The 25,246-nt window shown below is 39.4% G+C and overlaps 1 protein-coding gene across 2 annotated transcripts in view; it reads left to right on the forward strand.

Annotated features, from left to right (window-relative positions):
• Positions 1 to 25,246, forward strand: part of KLHL32 (kelch like family member 32) — a 94,596-nt gene that overhangs the window by 58,968 nt on the left and 10,382 nt on the right. For both annotated transcript variants that reach the window (XM_005418337.2, XM_031066536.1), the window contains exon 6: positions 17,632 to 18,358. In XM_005418337.2, the coding sequence (XP_005418394.1) occupies positions 17,632 to 18,358 (727 nt within the window). The remainder of the gene's footprint in view (positions 1 to 17,631; positions 18,359 to 25,246) is intronic.

Below are 25,246 nucleotides of genomic sequence, written 5' to 3' on the forward strand. Positions count from 1 at the left end.
CCTTATATTTGTTATTAGAAACTTCAGTATCATGAGGCTTAAATAATCATATTTCAAATATCCTACTAATGCTTAGACAGAAAAATATTTACTGGATTATTCTGTCTCTGTGCAGTAGATTGGTCAAATGATTCTGTATTAAATACCACACTCGATCCAAGGTGGACTCTTAAATCATATTTGGAAAAAAATCCTAAGTGTGATCAGTACAGATTAGTTTCTTCCATCCCTGCTTCTGTTTAAGTAGGTTGTTAATGGATACATATTATTTTTAAGCAGCTAACAATAAAAGCAAGTCAATTTCAGTATTTGCCAGTACTTCTTCAGAAGCAAGGTTGGAAGTTTTCCCTTGGCTTTCTTTGGCTTCTTTTTTTTTCTTTTTTTTTTCCCTTTTGCTAAGCCATTTGGTTACTTGGTAATCAACTGATAAGTGAGCAATCTAGGAAAAGCTGGTAGATAAAGCTGCTTGAGTGGTTTATTCAGTTAGGATGCATGCAAATGTGTTGTGCCTTTTCCAAGGCATTCCTAAGATATTCTAGCCCTGTTAAGTTCCTTGTGTGTAACTTCTGAACTTGTGTTCATGGAGTAATATGTTCCATTTGTCAGAGTGTAACGCTAGTTATTCCTTTTATCCCTGTGGATGTGCAGAAACAGTATTTGGTCTCTGTATTGGAAAAGTGTCTTTGCTTGAATAAATAGAAAAATGAAGAACAAGAAGACTGCAGTGTTATAGGTCAATATGAGCTTGTAGTGTATCTTTTATAAAAATAATAAGTGTACAAATCCAGTTTTCTTATTACAGTCCTGTTTATCCTCTTCTGTGCCCTATTTTCAACCTTTCAGCCTTTTGTTAGGCTTGAGCTCCATTTTGGATTTCCTGATGGCATTTGTGAAGGACCAAAATTTTTCTTCTGCAGAAATCCCACAGCTCAATGCTGTAGGAAATTTGGTGGTGTACACATTGTGGCAGCCTGCTGTGATGGAACAGTTCTGTGCTGATGACAGGTCCAAAGACATCTTCCATACACCTCCAATAGTGCACACATTTACCTATGCAGAACAGCAGTGTCTAAGTTGGATTGTCATGTTCTGGTACAAGCTTGCCATTCCTTCAGATCAGTACTTGATTTTTGCTTCTGTCAATTTTTTGGTATTGCAGAGCAATTTTTCATATGGAGAGAGTATAAGTCATTTTTCTCAGGGGTATATATATATTTTAACAAAATGTGGCCTAAGTGCCTTGCTAAATATGAACTTATGTTTTACTGCCAAACAAGTAACAACATAAAATATATGTGAAGGAAAGCATCTCAGTTATCAATGTTGTGTTTAAGCAGTATATTAGCCTTTCACTATTCAAGAAATAAGCTTAAGTGCTCTCTTGGGCAATAAGTGAAATAATGTCTACTCTAATGCTTGTTCCTAGTGAGTATTTACCCTAAGCAGAAAACTACCTCTCTAAAATGGGGCTGTCAGCCTCTCATCAAGAAAGGCATAGAAGAGAAAAAAGGGGCTTGATGCATATCAAGGCTGAGGTGAATTGGTGGGGCTAAATGAGAAAATTAACATATTACCCATGTGCATATTGCTGTGCTTTTACCTCCTCTTTTGTACCCTTTTCATGAAAATCTACATAAAAGTGCCAGAGAGCCACCTGTGAATACCAGTATCCAGTGTACTACCTCGGTGATAGTTGTGCTATGTGTGTCATGACACATTGAGCAAGCAAAATCACACAGTTACCCTCAAATAAAATTAGTATGGAAACATAACCTCTGATGGGCTGCAGGTTTCCTTTTCCTTAGTCTAATCCTGGTAAACATAGGTATCTCACCTTAATTGACTCTGTGCAATGGTGTATCTCTCACAATCTCTCCAGACTGGGTGGGATTAATTTTTGTAAGGAATGTGCAGAATTGGTAGGACATCCATTATAGGTAGGCCAAGCTGGTAGCTGTGGCCCAAGGTCTGCAAGGAGGTTGGTGTCCACTGGAATTGCAGACTGGCCAGGGTTCATGTACAATACAGAGGGTCAAGCAGTGGATGTAGGCAGCAGGAACTGACACTGTTCAGCTGCTGTGCTCAGGTCACATGCTATTTTCCTGATATAATTTCTGCATCGTTTGTAATAGTAATGGCATTTTGACTTATAGGGAAAATGAATGCTGTCCCTGTTGCCTTATTTTATGAAACACCTTTCCCGTTTGTCTAGTTTGGTTTAATTCAAATGGGCTCTTAATTTGTCCTTTAGAGTAATATCTTGTGTATCTTGTGAATTTTATATATGCTTTTGTTCTGAACTTCAAAAAGTTTCCTGTTTTTTGAACGCTAGCTAATATATTTACTAATATATTTATCCAGTGTAACAGTATAGAAAATGATTTCCAGTATTAAAGCTGTGCTAGGAGCAACTGCGTGTTCTTCTAATGTTCTTTTTGATACCTGTCAGAAAACTTGATTATTTTGCTGCTATTGTTGTGAACATTGGAGAATTACTAGAGAGCATTACTTTGGTCTTGCTGTCCTACAGTAATAGTGCCTCAATTTATTTATCCCAGATTACCTTCAGAAGTGCACAGAGCATCACACCCATATTTAGGAAGCCTGCTGTACTCACAGCTCTTGGATTTAGGTCAGTTCTTCAGCTAAGCAGTGGATGTGCATTTTGATTTAGAAAGGCACCAAGGTGTCCACACAGCAAGACTTCTTCTGTGTTACTGCATTCTATGTTTGAATTTGTCTGCTGTGGGGGGATTTTTATTGGCTGTTGCCCTCTTTGTGGCTCAGATCTGTTGGATACTATCTGCAGTATAACTGTATAAACATACAGATATATGCGGTTACATAAAAAAAATTGCTGAAGCTGTTTTGAAGGCCAGATATGGTTGAAAATACACATCAATTTTTAAGTTTAAGAAACTAACATAAAGTCTAATATCCACAGATACCATGGATGATCAAATATGGCAGTCTGTTGTTACTATCTTAGTTAATGTCTTCCATTCGGAAATATAAATGTTAGTAATCTTTACTCTTTCAAAATCTTAGTAAAGCTGTTTAACACTGTTTAACACTGTTTCCAGTGGGTTTAAGCTTGTGGAAAATGATAGGAAATTAGAAACTCTTCTAAGAATTCCCAGCTCTGTGTTTCAACAAATTTTCCTTTAGGAGCTGATAGAAGCATTACTTTGTAACCACAAAGCCAAAGAAGATGGTGGAAGAAAATTGAATTCCATGTTTCCTGAACCCGTGCACATGGTCATCAATGTGTTAAGATAGCTGGAATCTCATTCTGGGGTCAAGTGCCCAAAGTGTGCCCAGTTGGAAGTAGAGAAGTCTCACCTGTGTGTCTAGACCTGCAGCAGGTGTGTTGGTTGAGCACAACTGCTGACATCTCATAGCTGGTGCCCTTTGCTGCCACTCCTGCCCCAGGATCAGGACACTGGTGGCTCCAGGAAGGTGAGGAGGCAAGGAGATGGAAAAGCTGTGTCCCTCCTGCACAGCCTTTCTTACTCCAGCTGGGACACTCTTGGCAGCTTGCAGATGTGCAAGTGAGCTGCAGAGCTGAGGGTTTCCTTGCCTTGTGACAAAGGGTTCCTTTTACTCCTTTGATCACTTCGGACTCCCTTGTACCAGGGAGGAATGGAAGAAATTACAACAAATACACTTGTCAAAAAGATCTTAAGAAGATTTCCTGTGAAGTGGCTTCCAAGCTAAAGGTCTATGTGGGATAGTAATGACAGATTCAAAGATCACAGTCTCTGAAGTGAAAATCTGTGCTGAAGAGCTTTCAAAGTGCTCCTTTAGGGTGGAGCCTGTTTTAATGTTTGAGTGAAACTATAGGTCATAATTTTACAAGGTTTATCTTTTAGCAGTTACAGGTGTTTTAGTTGCTTCAGGTATTATTTAGTAGGTTTATATAATAAATTCATGTTTGTTTTAATCTTGTAGTGGGGAAGCTCTGACATTCCCAATTCATTAGATGCTTTTAGGATCTCAAATGCAATTACAAATGTGGTTCAAAGTGTTTAAGTCACTTTTTGAAAGAAATGGCTTTCTTAGAACAATTAGTTGATTTTGAAAAATTAATGCAGGACTCATTTGTTTAAGCAGTGAGCTAATCTGAAGTCCATCATGTGGGGATTAAGTCAAAGTCAATAAAACTGACTGAGAGAGTGGGGATTGTTCAGCCTGGAGAAGGCCTCAGGAAGACCTTACAGCAGCTTTTCAGGGTCTAAGAGGGTAGACAAGAAAGATGGAGAGGGACATTTTTGAAGGACATGTGATGATAGGACAAGGGGAAATGGCTTTAAACTGAAAAAGGTAGGTTTGAATCAGAGATACAGAAGAAATTCTTTATTGTGAGCAAGGTGAGGCACTGGCAGAGAAGATGTGGATGCCCCATCCCTGGCAGTGTTCAAGATGAGGTTGGATGCAGCTTTGAGCATCCTGGTCTAATGGACACTGTCCATGACAGGGGGTTGGAACTAGGTGATCTTTAAGGTCTCTTCCAACCCAAACTGTTCTGTGATTTTGGTTGGAAAATTTGACCTCAGAGGTTTTGCAGTAACACGGTGTGTGGAACACATGTATATTTATAAACCAGCTAAGGAGAGCGTGTACTTTGAAGTACTTTTTTGTGTGTGACCAAAGATATTGATGACATACAAGTCCTGTATAGCTGTTATAAAGATTATTATAGAAAATGATACATTTTTTTGTGATTTGTTGGATTTGCCTATTAAATCCCTAGAAAATTATAGCCTAACAATAGGGAAGAAAGGAATAGGAATCCTTTTACATTCGAGAACCATTTAGACTAATTTTCACAGAGCTGAATTGCATTTTTATAGAATTTTGTCAATTTTGTGCCTATTTCATTTTCTAACAATTTTTTACTGATGAAAGCTTGTATATTCTTGTCTCTGGAGTGAGCTGCTACACTTCTAAAATATATTTCAGAGGGAAAAATAGCAAGAGAGGAATAGCAATAAAAACAGTGTGTATCAGATTGTAAAAATTGTCTTTTCCACTTATTAATTATGTACCAGCAACTTGTTTTAGTGCTAAATGTGGCTATGTAAAGTTCCAATGCATTTGATGTCAACCTGAGTGTTTTCTCTAAAAGTAAAAATGAGCAATTCTAGATTTTGAAATTATGTCTGCTGGAGGTAGGTCCTTTTCAACCTCCCATATTCTCTGTCTTTACCCTGTTTCAGAAAAGACAAATGCTATCATAAACCCTAATCTCCTTAAACTGAGATCAAATCACAGTTAAGAGCCCTAGTTAAACAGCTGTGTTTATGAAGAGATGAGCTTCTGTTCTTTACAGCTTCACAAAACTTATCAGATATAAAGCACCTAGCAATGTTGGTTCTACCATCACAACAAATGATGGAGGATCCAAACTTGAGCATTTTTTGATGCGTTTGAAAAGGGGCAGCAAGAAGTTTTTACCCCAGAGCTTCTTGCCATTTTATCCAGTTGTTAAAGAAAGGCAGGTTTTGTGGACCTGTGAAGCTACATTTTAGGAATGTTGATGTGACCATGCAGAGTGACACAGAGTCCCCAGGCAGTGCAAAGGAGAGCTGCTTTATTGCAAAAACCTGGCCTTTTTGAACAGTTTGGCCTTTATCAGCTACATAGTTTTAAATCATAACAAGCACAATTCCAGCAAGCACCATGCACCATGATGTGAACTCACAATGGTTACAGAACTTGTTTTTCTACCTCTAATTCAGCTGAGTCCCTTTCCCTTTTCTGTTTAGCCAAAGTAACAGGCCTAAGCCATGGTTTTACCAGGTCTTGCTTTTGTAAGGTTTTACCTAGATGCAACATGTTTATGGTGAGGAAATTGATTTCCTTGTCATTTTTAACGCTGTGGCTTGATTTGTTTCAAAGGAAAAAGCAAGATTGAGTCTCTGGATGCCATATTTTGGATTTGGTTTTATTACTTTGCTTAGCTCTGGTTTCGTTGGCTTTGCATTGTCACCCTCCACACTCTTTTTTGATGATCTTGTTAAAACAAAATTTGCCTTGATTACAAGAGTAAGCAGAGCCTTTCCCATGTGATCATTCCCAGCTCATTTATTTTATGTGTGTAGACTCCCAGGTGTGACAGCCATTGCAGTGCACAGAAAACAGTGGCTGTGAGTGGTGGGGTGGCTCTGAAGTCTGTTGCAATAGGAGCTGCACACAAGCCCATACAGCTTTTAAACACATTCTTGAACATGTGGAGTGTCACTGAGAGGGGTTGCACAGGGCCTTGCTTGCCCCTTCTATCACAGTGGAAGAACCAGCTGGGTGTGAGAAGCACATTTGTAAATCTGCCTTGGTAGAGAAGCTCCAAGTGACTGTAGAGGAAACTCCTCTGTGGTTTGAGGACCTGATCACACAAGAGTAGACTTCTCTTGAAGCACACTGTGGGACAGTTTTGTCTTTGCTGCTCCAAGGCTAAGAAAGGATGCAGTGTTTATTGCCTGTATTGCCTTGCACTTTTCAGCTGCAAAAATATCTCAAGTATTTTTTGCAGATGATACTTTGGGAATTGTTTTGTCCCCACTTTCAGATACCTGCGTATCACCAGACTTTGTTCTGTTGCATGAGCACCAAAGTTTCCACTGGATTTTTGGTAGTGGAATAAAGAGACTCAGTTGGACAGACTGAGGGAACAGATTTTGATTAAGACACCTAATTTTTCTCTTAGTTCCCATTTTGAGAAAGTGGTTGAAATGTAAACTTCTCTTGGGGAAACCTGAATTTTACTTATAATTTGCTTTTAGATACTTAGAAGGAATGTTCTGTATAATTTTGAAGTTCAGATTCCCCAGAAGGTGTAAAATGGAAAGCTTTCATGAGCTGTGATAATTTGCAACAGCTGAGAGTTTACCTTCTGTCTATACCTTACTCCAGTTTGACTCCAGTAGATGAGAACAGTTTTTCTATTATAGAAACTCATTGCTTTAATAGGATTACTTACCATATATAATGTTATATATTAATGTAGTTCAGCTAGCCTTTTGTAAAGCTGATTTGCTATCAGAGTTATTTTATTGTAAGTCTAAAAAGATGGAATATCTTTATTGAATTTAATTGATGTCTTCTAGGTAAACTTTTTACTCTCATGACCAGTAAATATAAGAAATGGAGAAAGTGTGCAAAAGAAGTGAATACAATTCTGAATGCATAAATTCTATTATTTACTTTTATTACAAAACTGGCAATTTTTTATGTGTTTCATAGGAAACACATACATAAAAAGATGAAATTAGCATTGTCTTTCTCTCAAAACTTTTTTGTAAAACAATGTCCCTTTTGAAAAGGCCACTATAATTATGTAGCACTAGGGGCGAAGGAAGCTTGCAGTAAAGCACTGAACTGACAATGCAAGGGACTGTACTGGGTTGATGGAGAGTTTGTCTTTTGATAAAGAATTCCTCTCTATCTCACAAGGATGCTGGGCAGAAACAATTATTAAAAATTTCTGAGACAGAAATACAGGTGTTAAAGTTGTTACTCCTGAAGCTGTTTGATTATGAGTAGGAAATCTGCCAAAGATGTTGTATGTTGTGTTATCCTCCTTGCACCTATTGAAACACTGTGCAGGACAACATTTCTGTCCAGCAACAATTGGTGATGGATACTTTACTGCTTAAATGCTTTAAGGAGGTAGATATTATCAGCAGTTATTTTTATCACTTGAGAAAAATTGAGAAGTATTTTTAATACATTGTGATTCGCTTTAATGCTGTGAATGTTTTATAAATGTGTGTTTTTAATACACCTGCATTATCTGTCTCTGCTTTAATTACAGCTTATCATGAAATGCATAATCTTTGGTGCTAGAGACTTTGACCAATAACTCTGCTTGCTGCAGTGTTTTTCAGCTGAAAGATCAAAATCAAATTTCTGCTTCTTGCAAAGCGGCTTACAGACTGCAGGGCTCATGTTCTGGAAGTTGCAGGAAGTTGTCACCATGACATCACATAAGTCCCAAACCAGCAAACCAGCCAAGAGATAGAGCATTTCTTATTTAGGCCAACAGTTCCCTGTGTAGTACTCTGGACAAATCCACTGCAGCTTCTGTGGAGCCTGATCAGAGGTCAGGAGGACATACTCTAACAAGTGCTTTCACTCTCCAGAGACAATGAACCTTGGTGTTCTTTAATCTTCCTTTGGGGCTGTGTATTTCCTGAAGTCAATTCATTTATATTTGGCTTCCCTCTTTATTGCCTAAGCCAATCCCTCAGTCCTCCAAGCCCTGTCCATTTGTGAAGCTGAGAGTCTGACTGCATCACAGTGATAATATATGGGTCTGGAAAGATGCATGTTTTTTCTTTCCTGCCAGCTGTGATCTCAGTCTTCAGTTTGGGAGCAGACTTCAGGGGCACCCTGTACACAATGCCAGTGCCACTGCTGAAGCAGAGTTCTAGCAGTAGTGCAGACTTGGCTGGGTAGGAGTTGGGGACAAATTGCAGATGACAGGATCTTAGATTGTGTGCAGTGGTCCCTTGTGGTGGGGCAATGTGAATCAAAGACACCTCTCTTTATGTAGAGAAATGTTTGCTTTGGAGTCTTCTTTCTGCTGCATCCAACAAAACACATGTTGGCAGCTTTCCAAACTCTTACTTCCCTTTTTCACTGGTTTGTGAGGAATGTTTTGGTTTTATTCCCAAGAGTTCTATGTATGTATTTCATAAACAATGTCTTTATACTTGGAAAAGTATAGACTTCAATAATTGTAAATAGCACCCTGTGTGCCAGTAAGGATGTGCAAGCCTGCTCACGGCTTCTTTTGCTGAGGGCACTTCCACTTAGGTGAATGTTCTGCCTACAGTCCCAAACGTTCAAGGAAGTAAAACTTCTCTTCTGTAGTGTAAGAAGAGATACAGAACATTAAATTTCTTAAAAGTCTTTGATGTTTCAATCAAAACTTCTCTATCCACTCATCTTTCAGACAAATCATAATCTTTGCTCCTAGGCTGTTTGTTTCGTGCTTTGGTGTGCTGACGTGAACACTGATATGAATACGTAACAAACTAGAAAACATCTGATGATGACCAAGACCACAGAACAAAAGATTTACCCCTCACTACTTGAAATACTTGCTTCTTTCAGAGGTACAATTCAATTAGATTATTTTTATTTACCTCACCTTCCTTGCAGCAGCCTTGTGAGAAGGGGAAGCTCTATGGATGGAGCAGGGTGAGTCTGGGAGAGGAAGTGAATCCAGCAGAGGAGGTGCAGGACACTTGAATCTTTCATTCTTTTCAAATTTTCTGTAAGCAGCCCCTACATTTTTTCCTTCTTTTTTTTTTTTTCTCCCTGTTCACTTACGAGACACTGAATCAGTGCTGATAAGTAAGGTAAGAAACACCTCATGGGATTGATTAATTTCCCATCCTTTAAAATGTGGGAATGAACAACGCAACCCACCAGAAAACTAAATATTGATGCTGTCAGTGGCATGATAATTGGTCTCTGCTTTCATCTGCAAACAAACCCTTGCTTGGATTCTATTATTCATTCAAAGAGGAAAAGGGTTATTAATGCAGTGTTCTTTCATTTATATTTTTCTTTTGTGTGTGTGTGAGAGAGAAAACAGGAGAGCAATAATACAATAAATATATTGGCTAAGAGAAAACATTTGAAAATGATCCCTGCCCATCTTTTTTAAATCTTCTCTTATCATGAAGAATGTGAACTGTGATAAATTGTTCTGCTAATCAAACAGCACTGAAAGGTTAGGTCATTGGAAGTCTTTAGTCATTTTGTGCTTTTCAAGAATGAATTTGTTAAAATTATGCTGAATACCCACTTAAAGCCTGGGCTGAAAACCCTACCTGTGTTTTATAACTCTGCACTGTCAGAACCCATAATAAGTCAAACATTCTTTCAGAGGTACTCATAAGGGAGAAAAAACCCTGTAAATTCAAGAGTAATTTCGGATTGTAAATGAAAAAGAGAGGCACGACTGTTCATTTGCACCAATCATGCCTTCCTTTCATCTGCTCTGATTAGGCCTGGTGCGGTTTCATCAAACTACTCCATCACTGAGCTGTCACTCCAGTCGTCTGTTGATTGAAAACAATCAGGGCTCTGATGGCACAATTATTCTGACCCTTTAACTAGAGGCTGCTGTGATAATGAAAGGTTGATTATGATAGTTTGTGCCTCTTTCAGTTTGCCAAGAAGGTTAATTTGGGCATCAGACGGATGTTTAATGGGCGCTTGCTGGCTACACTGAGGTAAATGAGAACGTGCAGTCTTCGATATTGCACGGATATAGTTTGGCTGTCAATCATTGTCATTTTGAGTTTGTGCCTCACACTCTGGAAATCACATTTTATTTTTTCCTTGGGATTTAATTTATTCTGTGCCCTGAGGAAGTTCTTTCACTCTGTGACCTTCACAGTAGCTTTCTCTGTCTTTTTTCGCTTCCCTCACACGGAGCCCAAAGGCATAATACATCTAGAGGAACGTTTTTCTTTCATTTTTCACATTAAAAAAAAAAAAGGTAAAATTTAAAATCCCTGTTTATCAGCTCGCCCTAAACAGAGCAAATGTTTTAATTCTGATTGTAGAATCCAAATGTGCAAATGGAAGCACGCCTGCTTGCTAACACAGCACCACACAGGGAGCTGCTTACGTAGACACACGTTTGTAAAACTGACAAACAGGTAATTTAAAAATGTCTCTGTGTTAAGAGGCTGGGGGATGGCACAGCTTTATTTTCACAGGCTGCATGCATATGCCTTAGCTCAGTGCCTTGTAAATGTGGTCTCAGTCACTGCACTGCAACTTTTTGCGTTAGAAAGTCTCTCTTCAGGGTTCAGGGCAAAAGGCATTTCATTGCTGATTCATAGATTATTAATATTTACTGTGTTCAGATTGAGAGAATCATATGCATGATTTTGTAGTTGTTTGGCTCAAGGTGCAAAAGAAATGCAAATACCTCATAATTTTGATTGTTCCACATGCAGCTCATTAGAGTCTTATTTTTATGCACATTTTAAATTCAAAATAAAAAGAAGAAAAAGATTTCTATCTTTAAGGCTGTCTTGCATCTAGGCTCAAGACACTTATTTTTCTTGCTGTCCACAACTATGTAAGATAGTACCTGACTGATAAAATTGCAGGAGTCTAGAGGCTATGCCTGCATAGTTACTAACTTCTAAAAATATTCCTGTGTAACTCATGGCTTTGAAAAATTGTGTGCGTGTGTTTTGTTGTGTGGTGGGACTTTTTAACTCAGCAACAATTCTTACATTTTTCATCCTAAATGAATGATACAGACAAATTTAGTTCATCATGCTTAAAATGCTTCAATGAATATCCTAAACCCCCTCGATTTTGTCTTGTAGCCTCTAGAGACAGAGAGAGGATGACAAAGACCCTTTAGAGATCCAAATTCAGGCCCTTTGGAAACCCCTGTTCATTTTAGATTAGCTGAAAGTTTCTCCATAGCCCTCCATGGACTTTGTTCAGACCTTTGGTAAATGTCCTGGTCTGTTCATAGATTCTGCTCCTCTACTTGAAATTTGAAGAGTCAGAGTGTTGCTGACAATTGCCAACTGAAATGTGGCTTTGAGACAGGAGATCTCAGTCTGGAGCACCTCAGACTTGCGGAGTTAGATAAAATCTAATAAAAGGCAAAATTATGTGTGAGTTTACAGCCAAAATATATATTCCTTGTGTTTCAAACACCCAACTAGTAAAGTCCAAGTTTTGCTTTTTGAAGTTCACTTGGTGGTTCTTTAAGGTGATTACTGCATCAACTGTGTTGCTTTCATGGCTCTTCTTGGCTTCAAAAATCAATAGAATCAGCACTGTCCAATATGCTAAGGATACAAAGGTATTCATTTGGGTTTTTTTTTTTTGGCCAAAACCTTTTGCTTCTGTTAAGGAACAGAAGAACTGTTCAGGTGAGATTTATAGTTCTTTCTCTTCCCCTGATTTAATATCATCGTCAGATTGTCACACACAAATTGAGTCATTTGTATTGCACATACCTGATCTCAGTCCAGGAAAATGCATATTTCCACTTTTGTTTCCATATTTAAAATTTTGTTTTCTCCTAAAATGAGAACGTTCACTAGGTTATTATAATTAGGATTTCCATTTTATTTAATGAGACAGTGTGAATTGTTTTAAAACCTTGGAAAATTTGTTTTCTTCTATTTGTTGTTGCTAAAACAAGCAAAACACAAAAAAACCCAACGCTCCAACCCCCTTGTTTTTCCACTGCTGTCACTTTTTGACTTTATCTCATTTGCTAGACGCCTTGGATGATATAAAGTAGCATATTTGCAGTCCATTGGGCTACAACGTGAATACATCAACTAAAGAGCAGGCCAAGATGACTTTAATAGAGTTCCTGTGGCTCCTCACAGAGCCCAGGTTTAGGTAAGTTTTTTCTTTCTTGGAACTCTGTCAACGGAAACTTTCCCTGACGTTGGCTTTGTGACTTAGATTAGTTTCTAAGTGAACCTGAGTCCAATAAATACGAGTATGTCAGGCTTTTTGCACTCATGAAGTGGCTTGGCTTTTCTGATTAGAGGACTTGGTGTGGTGTCAAGTGCAGGTCTGGCACCTTTCCCAGCAGAGTGGCTTGAGAGGGACTGCAGGGGATGCTGAGCAGGCGAGGCGCAGGCGCGATGGGCTCTCTTGCTCCCTGGGATAGCTGGCAGCCCAAAGGACCAGGTAGCCACTTCTTGCAGGATTATCTTCAACAGGAGAGAAATTCCTAGTTCAGCTTTAACTTCCTGTACTTCTGTGGCCTCTGTGGCTGTGGGATATATGTGGTGTGTTCACCATTAGCAGCAGGGAGGGAAGGACTGTGCTGCAGGCCTGTGTGACTTGGACTGTTCAAGCACTGTGCTGGAAGCAGAAGCAGGTGTTGGAAAAACAACGAACTCGCTATCCAACATGCAGATGTACTTTGATGTGTGCTCCAACTGTGCCACAACATATTTTTCCATCTCTTTTCTGCTGTTTTGAGAATGCACTCCATTGCTAAATCATATAATGTAACCTTGGAGAAGAAAAATCCTTTGGGTTAGGGCGTTAGAATAAGGGAGTTATTCTGGTTTGAAAATCCTGCCCTTCTGAGGGTCTACTTTTGTCATTTACTTAGTTTAGAAGATGAATATGGCAAAATATATTATTTATTAAAGTTGATATAGGCACTAGGCTGTAGCTTCCTTTACTCACACACTCATACATTAAAATTAATAGAAAAAAGCTTCTAGCAGTTTAAACAGAATTTGCCTATATGGCGGTAGGAGTCTTTCCTTATTTTTGTAAATTATTTAGTACTGATACAAATATTTTAAACCTCAAAATTGTGAATCGTCTTTTTTGTTGTTGTTGGGGTTTTTTTGTTTGCTTGCTTGTTAGCATTTTAAGCACAGTTGTAATTTCAAGTGCTATTGGTATTTCCTTAGAGAAGCCTTAAAGAATGCCTTTTCTTGCAGCATCATAAAGCCTGTAATGGCTTTGAGTTTATTTTGTCAATGCTGATTATAGTTGCTAATTGTTGCTGCCAGAGAGGCATAAACATAGGCACAATAATCAGTGTATAGGTGGGGTGAATTCTGGAGTTTTTATGTAGGCACCAAGTTTTTGGGTCTAGATTAAACAAAACCTGAGTAAAGGTGTTAGAAATTGTGTTGATAAATGTACAGATGTGTGCTGGTCTCGTACATGGAAGTTTGTGTCTGCCATGTATTGATGAGAGTTATGTTTGCCTCCTTTGCACTGAAGGAAAGTTAGAACTGTGTTACAGTCCACCAGTGACTACTTCTGCTACAAGTGAAAGATGTGTTTGGGAATTCAGTTTTCTTTCTTTTGAACTTTTTCAGCCCTCCAATAGCTGCTAGACTGTTCACTCACACCCAGTTTTCTTCCATGCTTCCGTAGAATGAGACATCACGTTCTGCTAGAGAACATGGTAACAATGTTCTGCAAAACCAGTGTAGAGGTCTAAGGCTCAGTTGGTTAGTGTTCCTGAAACCAGGTGACTTGTTCCATAGCCTTGTGTCGCATTTTAGGAGTTTGTCCTGTATTCTCTAAATATAGATATAGATACCTACATTTGTAGGTTAAATTCCTAGCATTTATTTTTAAGTAGTGACCCAAAATGAATTTTAAAACGGTAATTGCCACAAATAGCAAGACAAGGTGATAAAAACGATATAGCATTTATCTCTTAAGGCCATTTTTCTGCCTTGGAGTGTCACAGATTAGGTGTGGGTCACATAGGGCACTGTGGTCAGATTGTGTTCAAAAACTAGCATGAGTTGATTTGGACAGGAGCTTCTAAACACCTTGTGGTTCACAGACCTCTGTTGCTTCCCTAAGACTCAGTGAAGCTTCTCTGCATTCTGTCAAATGCCTACAGAACATCCAGGTGGTGTGCAGAGTTCTTAGCCCTGCTTTCTAAACTCATACAATAAAATGAAGTCTTCCACAGCAAGCTGACCTCAGACATGGAGTCTGGTAAGAGCCAGTAGCACCCTACACAAGAGACAGCCTGGGATTCACGCTGCCCTCCCCATTGCTGCTGCAGCTGCTTGTCAGAGGGGAAAGGGGGGAAGTAGCCCTTCCAAAGATACCTTGGGGTGCAACACATAGAGAATTCCAAGCAGGCTGCAATAAACTTAATTTGGAAAGGTTCAAAGGTTTTCATAACAAAAGATGCAGGACTGATGAGTGGGGATAACATAGTATGGAATGGATACAGAAGGTTTAGGTTCAACACTCAGAATAGATTGTACATCTCATAGGAGTGCCAGCAGAATCTTTGTATCACTTTACAACCATTGCTGCAGTGGTTTAGGGACAAGTTAAGCATTTCATTTCAGTGGAACAGTTTTTTACAATTCCAGGATTCTTCTCGGTAGAGACATAACAGTATGAACCAAGTTGCATATGCCCAACTTCCCACAGCAGAGAAAATGTATTGTAGCAGAGATGTCCATGCCTTCTGTGCAGATCATCACACATCCAATATCCAGAAATGAATGCAGGTACCATTTCTTTGAAGTTATGTATGTGGTGTTAGTTAGTATGTGGTGTTGCTCGTGTGTTTGTACAGTATTTATTGGGGGACCAAAGGCAGGACAATAAAACAAAAGCAGATGGATGAAGTCCTAAGATATTAATAAGGCATTAATATTAAACTTCCTCTAAAAGGCTTGTGGTTACCAAGTCCCGGTTTACATTACTGCCTGTCTTTTACAGAGTCTGTAATGTCTGTCATTGCAGCCCAAGTGATACCTCTGTGATGCCATTTTAGATGTGAGCAAAGTCATGAACTTATAGTTCCAAAAGTAACCAGTCTGTTGGATGCAAGGGCTGACAGAGAAGAACTCAGTTTTTGTAAATTCTTCTATCTTAATATAGTAACCCACATATCATTTAGTTGATGTATGCTGAAGATAGCCTGAATTTCTCCTCAATTTCAAGTGACTGAATGATGACAGCTAAGTGCCTTTCAGGAATCATTCACGTGGCTAAAGACATGGAATAGGAAGTTGCCTGATACAACTCAGTAGGAGACACCTGACACATAGGTTTGGTGGATTTAGAACACCTGACTATAAAGCTCAATGATTTCAAGTCCAAAAACATTTTCAAATGCATTTAATTATTGTCTTTTTTACTAGCAAATCAAATTACATATAGCTAATGCATGTATTTGAAACTCAATACAGCATTTAACTGACTGAACTGCTGTTGCATTTTTGATGCCCTTCATTGATTCTTTGTTTCACAGGGGTTCACAGTGAGGAAAAAGTGTTTCAAATTAATCTTAGCAAAAAGGTGGTTTTGGTTTTTCATCTTCCCTCTCTGACAGAATAAAAAAACAGTAAAAAAATTAATGCATCATATATGAAAGCCATGAATTAGAGCAGCCTTTATTTTCAGCTTTTTTATGTGACATTCCCAACAACAGTACAGGGCCGTAAGATTTAGCTGAAAATTTTTTTATCGCTCAGCTTGTTAGAAATGCCCGCTCCACGAGTTCTGTTAAAGTATCAAGTAGAGTTGGTCCTTATTTAGAACTGGTCAATGTCTTTGATAATAACTTGTATGAAAGAGTAATAAGGGATTTATGTTTCCAGAAAGTCAGAAGGTGAAATGGTTTTCTAGCACTTTTGAAAATACAACTTGGTTTGAGAATGATCTTGACTGGAGCAGTGACCCAAAGTTATAGTAGAGATTTGGGTAATGGCAGAGAAAGCATGAATTCTGTGGAAGTTCTACAGAAAAAAATCCTAAACAAACAAACCAACCAACCAACCACAAAAAAGAAAAAAAAAAAAAAAAAAAAAGAGAAAGAGGTGACAACAGTACTCAGGCATAAGCTTAAATATGGATCAGCAACATCACAGTGCCCTGACAGTCTTATGTGGTGATGTACAGGCAAGAATGGCATAGATTGTTAATTCAAAGAGATTCTGCCAACCTATTCACTACTACTACAGCCTTAAGAGGAAGTTTATGTCCAGTTTTCAACAGCAAACATTAAAGATTTCAGTAACAGAGAACTGTGAGCCAAGCAGCAGAGATTTAGAAAATATGACCTATGGTGCATTGAAATACTTTTTTTGTTCACTGAAGACGAAACTCACACCAATATTAAAATGCATCTGAGGTGGAGAAGAAAAAAAAGGTAACAAAATACCTTTCATCCTCTATGAATGAATAGTTTTGAAAGGTTGCTCTGGAATATAAACTCAAAGGTGGAAAATGGAGTGGTGAGTTTAAGGGTTTAAAGCGTCTGCGTATGTAAGAGGAAAATCTGTCTGGAAGGATATCAGAGCATGGGAATAATTTTCTTGAGGAAGTTTTGGTATCTTCATTACTGGACGTTTTCAAAAATAACTTACACAGCAAGTCCTGAAATGGTTTAGGCCATTCTTAGCCTCTTTTTAGGACCAGTTGGATTCAATAAGCTTTATGTGATTTGAATGCTATGTTTAATTTTGAATGTTGATACTAGCTGCAATTGCTGAATTGTTGCTTTCTGCCTGTCCCAAACTAGCAGGGCCTCTTCTGTGCTTCTCTCTTCTCTGACTTAACTTTTTTGTCCCCTTACACCTTTCTCCACTTTATAAATAAAATAAATGAAGAAGAAAAAAATATATTAAAGGATTCAGTATGTAATGTGTTACATTTCTTCAATATTGTGTCATAAATAGGATGAAATAGGGAGGGTAGAAAAGGCTTTTCTTTGTAGTCTTCTGACATGAGTCTTCTTTCTAGTGTCCAGTGATCCTATAGCCCCTGTGTTAATATTATTTTTCCAGCAGCTTGACTCAGGGATAATATGGTCTCCAGCAGCACCAACAGATTGCACAATGAGAGTATTGCATAGCAGCTGACACTGCTGTGGAAATTGTTTTGGGGAGCTGGTGCAGTACAATGCTTTTGTATATACACTGTATCTTTTTATGTGGACTAACAGGCTTTCACAGCTGCTTTTTAGATGCATAGATACCACGACTGAGGCAAGTATATATATCTGCTCTTGGAATGCAAGCAAATTTCAGAAGACCACGTTTTGACAGAATAGTGTGCAAATAACGTGTGTCTTGTTTTTCCCTTCCTTCCCCCTACTTTTAGCTGGCTGTGAGGTGGTTGGAACACAACTGCCGCTACCAGTATCTGGATGAACTTCTCCAGTACGTCCGCTTTGGCCTAATGGATGTGGATACACTGCACACTGTAGCTCTCACTCATCCTCTCGTCCAAGCCAGTGAAACTGCGACCGCGCTCATTAACGAGGCCTTGGCGTACCACCAGAGTGTCTATGCACAGCCCGTTTGGCAAACTGCAAGGACAAAACCCCGCTTCCAGTCAGACACTCTTTATATCATTGGTGGGAAAAAACGAGAAGTCTGTAAAGTGAAGGAATTGCGATACTTCAACCCGGTGGACCAGGAGAACGTCCACATCGCGGGGATCGCTAACTGGAGCGAGCTGGCGCCCATGCCTGTGGGGAGGAGCCACCACTGCGTTGCTGTCATGGGAGACTTCCTTTTTGTGGCTGGTGGAGAGGTGGAGCACTCCACGGGGCGCACGTGTGCCGTGAGGACTGTCTGTCGATACGACCCCCGCACCAACTCCTGGGCGGAGATAGCTCCGATGAAGAACTGCCGGGAGCACTTTGTGCTGGGAGCTGTGGACGAGTACCTCTATGCCGTAGGGGGCAGGAACGAATTGCGCCAAGTGCTGCCCACGGTCGAACGCTACTGCCCCAAGAAGAACAAGTGGACCTTTGTACAGTCCTTTGATCGGTCGCTCTCATGCCACGCGGGATATGTGGTGGATGGTCTTCTTTGGATATCAGGTAGAAAACGTTTCACACAGTTTGAGGTACTAACAAAATACTGTCTTGAATTAAAGTAATAAATCTTTGGTTTATATGTCATGATAACTTTTCTCTGCAGAGAGGACAAAGAACTGAAGTCTCATTGGAAGTATAGGAGCGTAATGTATCTTATACATTACGCTCGGTATTCCAGAGCTGCTGATACCATGTGTGCTATCTCCAGTTGCCATTCATAAATCACAGTGAACTGGAATGATAATGCACTTTTGGACAAATTTCCCATGATAAATTCTGTGTGCTTCCTAAAAACAAACTAAAAAGGACATTGTAATATGATCTGGTGCTTTTGACAGTCACAGGACCTGAGGGAATAGCCTAAGTGTGTCAGGGGAGGTTTAGGATATCAAGATAAGGTTTTGGATATCAGGAAAAGGTTCTTCACCCACAGGTTGATTGGGCACTGGAACAGGCTCCCCAGGGAGGGGGACATAACATCACCCTGATAAAGTATGGGAAGCATTTGGACAATGCTTTCAGGCATATGGTGTCGTTCCTGAGCATGTGCAGGGCCTGGAGTTGGACTTTGATGATCCTCGTGGGTCCCTTCCAACTCAGAATATTCTATGATTCACTTATTCCTGATGCTGAAATGGAAAATTAAGTGCTTGTTAGCTTGTGTTGTTCCAGGGCTTGAAGGCAAATGTATGATTTGCTCCCACTTGCTCTTCAGAATATTGAAACATGCTGAGATGACTTCTTAGAAATCATCCGTGGCTCTGTCCATAGTAAGTGCACAAGGCTGTCTGGATGTAACCATGGCTTTACGGCACAGATAGATGAATGTATAGACCCTATAATACTAAAAGAACGTGTCATTTACAGCTGAGTTCCATTGTAGGGGGTGGGAGAATTTAGTTGCCTCAGTCCTTATAGTGGGTGTTAGTTATTTTGGAATACATCTAATGCTGTCTACAGAAGATTTGACAGAAAAATATTCCCCCTTTACTAAGAAGTGTGCCACGGAAGGTTATATAGTTATAATATTTATTGAGGAAGCTAATGAGTAAATGGGGCCAGCCCTTGAGGTAAATGTTCAGTGATTGGCATCTTCACCGTAGATACCCTCTGGAGAATTTAATATGGGCTGGAATGCCTGTGGTGAAAGGAAGGAATATGAATGGAAGATTAAGTTAGCTTCTTAGGCCTGCTCAGTGCTTCTCAAAGTGTATCACATAGGCTGGTGGATTCACCTTTCTGTCCCTATGGATTAAGTGCCTCATGGGAACGGATTCCCAAGCATTGGCAGGGGAATTAGCAGGTATCTCTTTTAATACATATGCACTAAAGTCATGAATGATGACTTTGGAATTAAAAGCAGGACACAACACAGCACATCACCAAGATCCCTGGCGGGTACTTTGGGTCATTTTCTTTAGTGACAATCATTTAGCGAGTCTTGTAGAATTTGTGCTGTGTGAATCCTGAGGTGGGACCCAGCCAGAGTACAGGAACAGGCTTTCTGTGTTAGGCTACCAGCTGGGTGTGTTCAGACCGTTATTGTGTTTATTCACTACTTTTCCTATTTTATTAGCAGAGAGGGATGTGTGTATGCAGAGGGTACTTCAAATACATGGATGTTACTACTGCTGTGTCTTGATTGCTGTTTTTTTTCCCTGTTTTGTGGTTTACATTTGTCAGTATTTATGAAGAGTAGGACCTTTTAAAAAATGGTGTTACACATTTTCACATAAAATCATTGAATGTGCACTAGAAATCCATCAGTGCAATCTTTCCTCCAATAAATGAAAAAAGTAATATTTTTTGTCTTAATCTCATGAAAAAAAAACCCAACTAAACAACAAAACAAAACAATCAAAACTCAAGAAAGTATTTGATAGCAGTTTTTAAGTCAAACAAGGGGCTGGTTGAAGATTAAATTTAATCTTTCCAGATTTGCTAGGAAAGGGGAAATTATCCTGAGGATTAATTCATGTGCTTAGTTATGTAGGTGAAATGCATGCATGCCTGTGTGTTTTAAATTCCACTTTTGTTTAGAGAATGATGCAGTGTGATACTGTGTACAGGGATATGCCTCTAATAGAGCTGTAGAATCAGTGGAAGAGGTAAGTGGAAGCCTACTGGATGAATTCTTTAAAACTGGGCAAAACAACAAAATATATTTTATCAGTATGGTTCCATTTATATTTGAAAATGCTGCCAACAGTGGAATAAGGTAGACATAGCTTTTCATTTTGATAGGTTCTGAGAAAATGTTTAGAAAGTTTTGAGTTGCTTAATTATGACAGGTTATTTATGAAGTATGAGAGTGCACTTACTGTGCTACACTTCAGTAGATATTGGTCTGAATTTTGTCCTCTCACACTGAAACCTGGTTGTGTATTGAATAGAGTTACTTTAGAAAGAAAAGTGGATGGAGATGTAATAACTATAGCTAGCTTTCTATTATTAATTAATTGCTTAGGACCAGAATGTAGCTTGTGGTACATGTACATTCAGGGGCAGGGGAATAGTACAGAGAGATGTTTTATTGTATCGTAGTCACTGCTGGAAAATCCACTGTTCATCTTTAAATATAAGATGTTAGCATAAAAGTAATTAGTAATGCAGGAGGGAACCTAATTTTGAAGTATGTGGCCTAAAATTAAGTAATTAAAAAATTAGTCTGAGTTGGAAATGTTTCTGAGCTGTATCCCTGCTGCTTTTTCTGGGAATACAGGTCATCAGCAAAGAGCTCTCAAAGTCAGTCTGCTGCTACCAGCTGGCAAGGGAACCATGGAAGTGTGCCCAGTTTTTTAGTGAGGGAATAAATTAAATAGGGATAATAGAAGTTTCTAGCCCTTCTATTTGTGGAGAGCATCATCAAAGCTTGATCTGCACACTGACCATTTACTTACTCAGTGTCTCTCCTGCAGCCCTGTGCCCTCTTAAAGGCTTTGCTGATCAAAAGCTAACTAGACTTAAGGGATTTCTATTATTATTGGGATTAATTTTAAGCTTTGCTTTCATGCTCCTTTGGGACAAATATGACAAGGATTCAAAACTAATAGATAATAAAATCATGGCAAAGGCAGCAGGAAAGGAAAATGGACAAAACAAGCCACTGTTATGAGCTTACACACTGGCAAATAGTAGGTGGGTGGCTCATGTTCAGGTGACAGAGGGACTCCTAAGCTGCCACCAGCTCTTTGGGGTTTTTAGCCTGACAAAAGCAGAATAAAAGAGGGAGCCTTTTGCATACTGGAACTAGTCAGTCCCTCTGCTCAGCACAAGTGGGTTCAGCCCTTGAGTTTTTCGAGCTCCATATTTCCATATTTATGTCATTATTTATTGTTTTTTCCCCACAGTCCTCATTTTATTTTCTTATTTAAAGAAAAAGAAAACATGAGAAGTTGTTATAACTAGTCTGGGCAGTGTATTGGATTTGTGCTGGAAACAGTCCTGGTAACACAGGAATGTTTTTGTTATTGCTGAGCAGTGCTTCTACAGAGTGAAGGTGTTTTTTACTTCTCACCCCACCCCACCAGTGAAGAGACTGGGGATGGGCAAGGGTTTGAGAGGGGACCCAGCCAGGACAGCTGACCCCTGCTGACCGAAGGGCTATTCCTGATCATGCTCAGCAGATAAAGCTGGGGGAAGAAGGAAGAAATGGGATCTTCATAGGGCTGATGTTTGATTTCCCACATCACCATTGTGCTTGATGGATCCCCGCTCTCCTGGAGATGGCTGAACAGGTGTCTGCTTGTAGGAAGCAATGAATTAATTCCATGTTTTGCTTTGCTTGTGTGCGTGGCTTTTACTTTACCTCTTAAACTCTCTTTATCCCAACCCAAAAATTTTCTCAGTTTTACTTTTCCAATTGTCTCCCCATCCCATTCTGAGGGAGCAAATGACTGGCTGTGTGAGGCTGAGTTTCTGACTGGGGTTAAACCACAACAAATAAGTTCTCTATACTGACATTGCATTGGGCAGATGGTTTGGAAATTTTATAGAAAGGTGATTCTTCCAGGCCCCAGTTAACATCTGGTGCTATGACCAATTTCACAAATGAATTGTATGCCACAATGCTCATAAAGTGAAGTATTTCAGTGAAAGAAAAACTAAGTACACTGAACACTTTGGAGTTCAACATGACTAGCAATCACTATCTATAAAAGCGAGGAGATATTTTCCATAAGAGCCAGGACTTGAACTCTGCCCATTTCCCAGCATCCTCTGTGGAGTGCACATGCAAATCTGGAGACCTCCTTTTCTATCCATGTTAACCTTCCTCCACCTGTATAGGTCTAGTGCCCCTGGGGACCTCGAGGGACAGGGAACCTCTGCCAGGCATTCCAGCTCCTGCACCTGCATCTTGGGCTAATGACACTTCCCCTTGCCTTAGGTGCTCCAGAGATTAGCACATGAAAAGTCTTGTTTAAAACGAAGTGTTACACTGGTGTTTTGAAGAGGCCCAAGTTGTCTGACCTTAAATGTGTCAGCTAAAATAACATCTTGACGTGCACATAGAAACTCAGCTTGGGGGTAGGGGGTAAACAAGCCATCCCTCTACAGTTGCTTTGTACTTAATATAGGAGATAATTTTTTTTTTCAAGATTCAAGATTCATTATTTTAGTTTTTAAACTGTTGGGGTTTTTTTCCCTAATGGTGGAGATTTTGGCCAAGGAAATGATGGTGATAACATAGCTTGAAGAATTCTGATTTTGCAAGGGATTTGGGATGAAAAGTGTGGCCTTACTATCAGTGTGCTGTTGTGAAGTAAAGAATTTTTTCTCAGCAGTAGAAGTCTATAAAATTATTTTATGAAAAATAGATCTAGAATAATAGGAGTTTCAAGAATCTATCCAAGTCAAGTTTTATAGTGTGTCTGGCACAGGATTTACAGGGAATGGGAGGTTAACAAGTGCCTAAAAATAGCCTTAGTGGCCCAGTCTTAGTCTCTATATGTTCCATATATATACAAACTTCATTTTTACTGTGTTTGAATTAACGATCTCATACCTTTCAGTGATAGGACATTATTGGTTTGATGCCATTGATTCTCCTTAGACTGAATATAAACATCCAGCTTTAATGATTTAAACAAACCTAGGGCTTCTGCGCCTCTTGTTTGTGGCTCGATTGCATCTGGAGTCAAGGAGTGCTAAGCAGAGCTGCTGTTGGCCTCTTCCAGGGGACTCCTTACCTTGGGAGAATGTGCTCCAGCTCAGCTGTGCTCACTGCACCTGGGCTGGCTGCATTAAGAGGCAGCAGGTTTGCTTTGCATGTTGAGGAAGGATTATCTTGTGTTTAACACACAGACACCTAAGACAGGAGAGATTTCTCGTTTAAAATAGCAGAGCACCTTAGGGTACATGGGTGGGTTTCTATATATTCCCTGGATTTGCTGCAAGGAGCCCACATGGGAGCTCTTTGCCTGTGTGTAGTTTGACACATCTCCCAGTGAACTCAGATCCCCGCACGCAGCCTTGCGCCTGGGGACTGCGGGGAGAGCTGTGATATTTCCTGGGGATTTGGATTGGATCAGGTTTCTCAAGTCATATGGGGGCCTTGCTAGGCCACGTTATAAGTATAGTTTATAAATTGTCACTGAGGAAAACGTTGAATCTACTGCCTCCTACCCTTCTCTTTTTAGAAGTGTGTCTTGAAGGTGTTTCTCAATGTGGTTTGTGGAGTGTTTGGGAGGACTGTAATAATTCAAACTGTTTATCAAGTGTGGGAAAGGGATGGACGAGGTGTGTTTTGGAATCCTTGAGCAATTTCCTCATGTAGAGGGGCACTGTTGCATGAGTTGGGAATTTACAGGTCTTGGAAGGCTTAAAAAGCAACACTTACAGCCTACAAGGGAGTGAGAGATAGTTATTGTGGCAGTGTAAAAACATTGTGAGCCCATGGGTTGCATGATGGCCTTTCCATGAAGGGTTTGCTCCTGTCTGTAAGAGCAAGAAAGTCTTGCCCTGAGGGTACTCCTTGCCTCCCAGGAAATGGAATCCTCAAAGCAAGCTGCTCATGTAAAGTGGTGTAATCATCACTCTGTTTATAAAAACAGCAAATGCTGACCAAACTGTAAATTTTCTGTCATTTAACCAGACAGAATTTTTTTTTCTCTTTCTCTAACTGTTGGGTTACTACCACCTTAGCTGTTACTGCTTGACATCAAATTTAATAGCATAGTTTGTATTTTTAATTACTTTCTCTCATTATGATGGCTCTCTATCCTTTCCTCATAGAAAACACAACAGAGAAGTGTAAGAAATTCTCTCAGAACTACCCCATTTCTTTTCTGAGAATGTATGTATTATTTTTAGTACCATTTAAACTCTTTTCCCCCTCCTTTTCTTATTTTTAAGAGACATATTGCTGCTCTTTCGCCCTTTCCCAGCTGTCTGTAATATTTAAAAAAATAGTTCAAGAGGACATTGCAAACTTGTTAAGTCTGAATTTTGGCAGAAAATCTTAAACTTTTGCTATAGCACTTCAAAGTTAGAAGGAACTAGAGTTTGAAAATTGATGCAGATATAAGATGGCATATTTAATGACAGATGTATCTATAGAAACCTGTTAAGATGCAGATTATCCCCCTGGGGAGGGGAGATCAAAACTGCCAATCTATAAAATATACTTGTTAGGGGAAGGCATGGAATCTATCTCTGCGAGCACTTTGATTGCAGGGGACAGTGTAGCAGCATGTGGCATCATAACCTAAGAGCAGACAAATCAGCTTGATGACTTTCAAAGCCAAGAATACTGCTGGAGGCAAGGGTACTCCAGTCTAGAAGAAATTAAAACATATAGAGACTGTTATTAATTCCAGATCTATTTTTGTGTAGTCAAATCTGTATGCAAATCCTTAGCATCTCATTTTGGCAGATTAAAATAAAAGTGAA

The sequence above is a fragment of the Geospiza fortis genome, unplaced genomic scaffold (genome assembly GCF_000277835.1).
Source record: "Geospiza fortis unplaced genomic scaffold, GeoFor_1.0 scaffold53, whole genome shotgun sequence".
NCBI lineage: Eukaryota > Metazoa > Chordata > Aves > Passeriformes > Thraupidae > Geospiza > Geospiza fortis.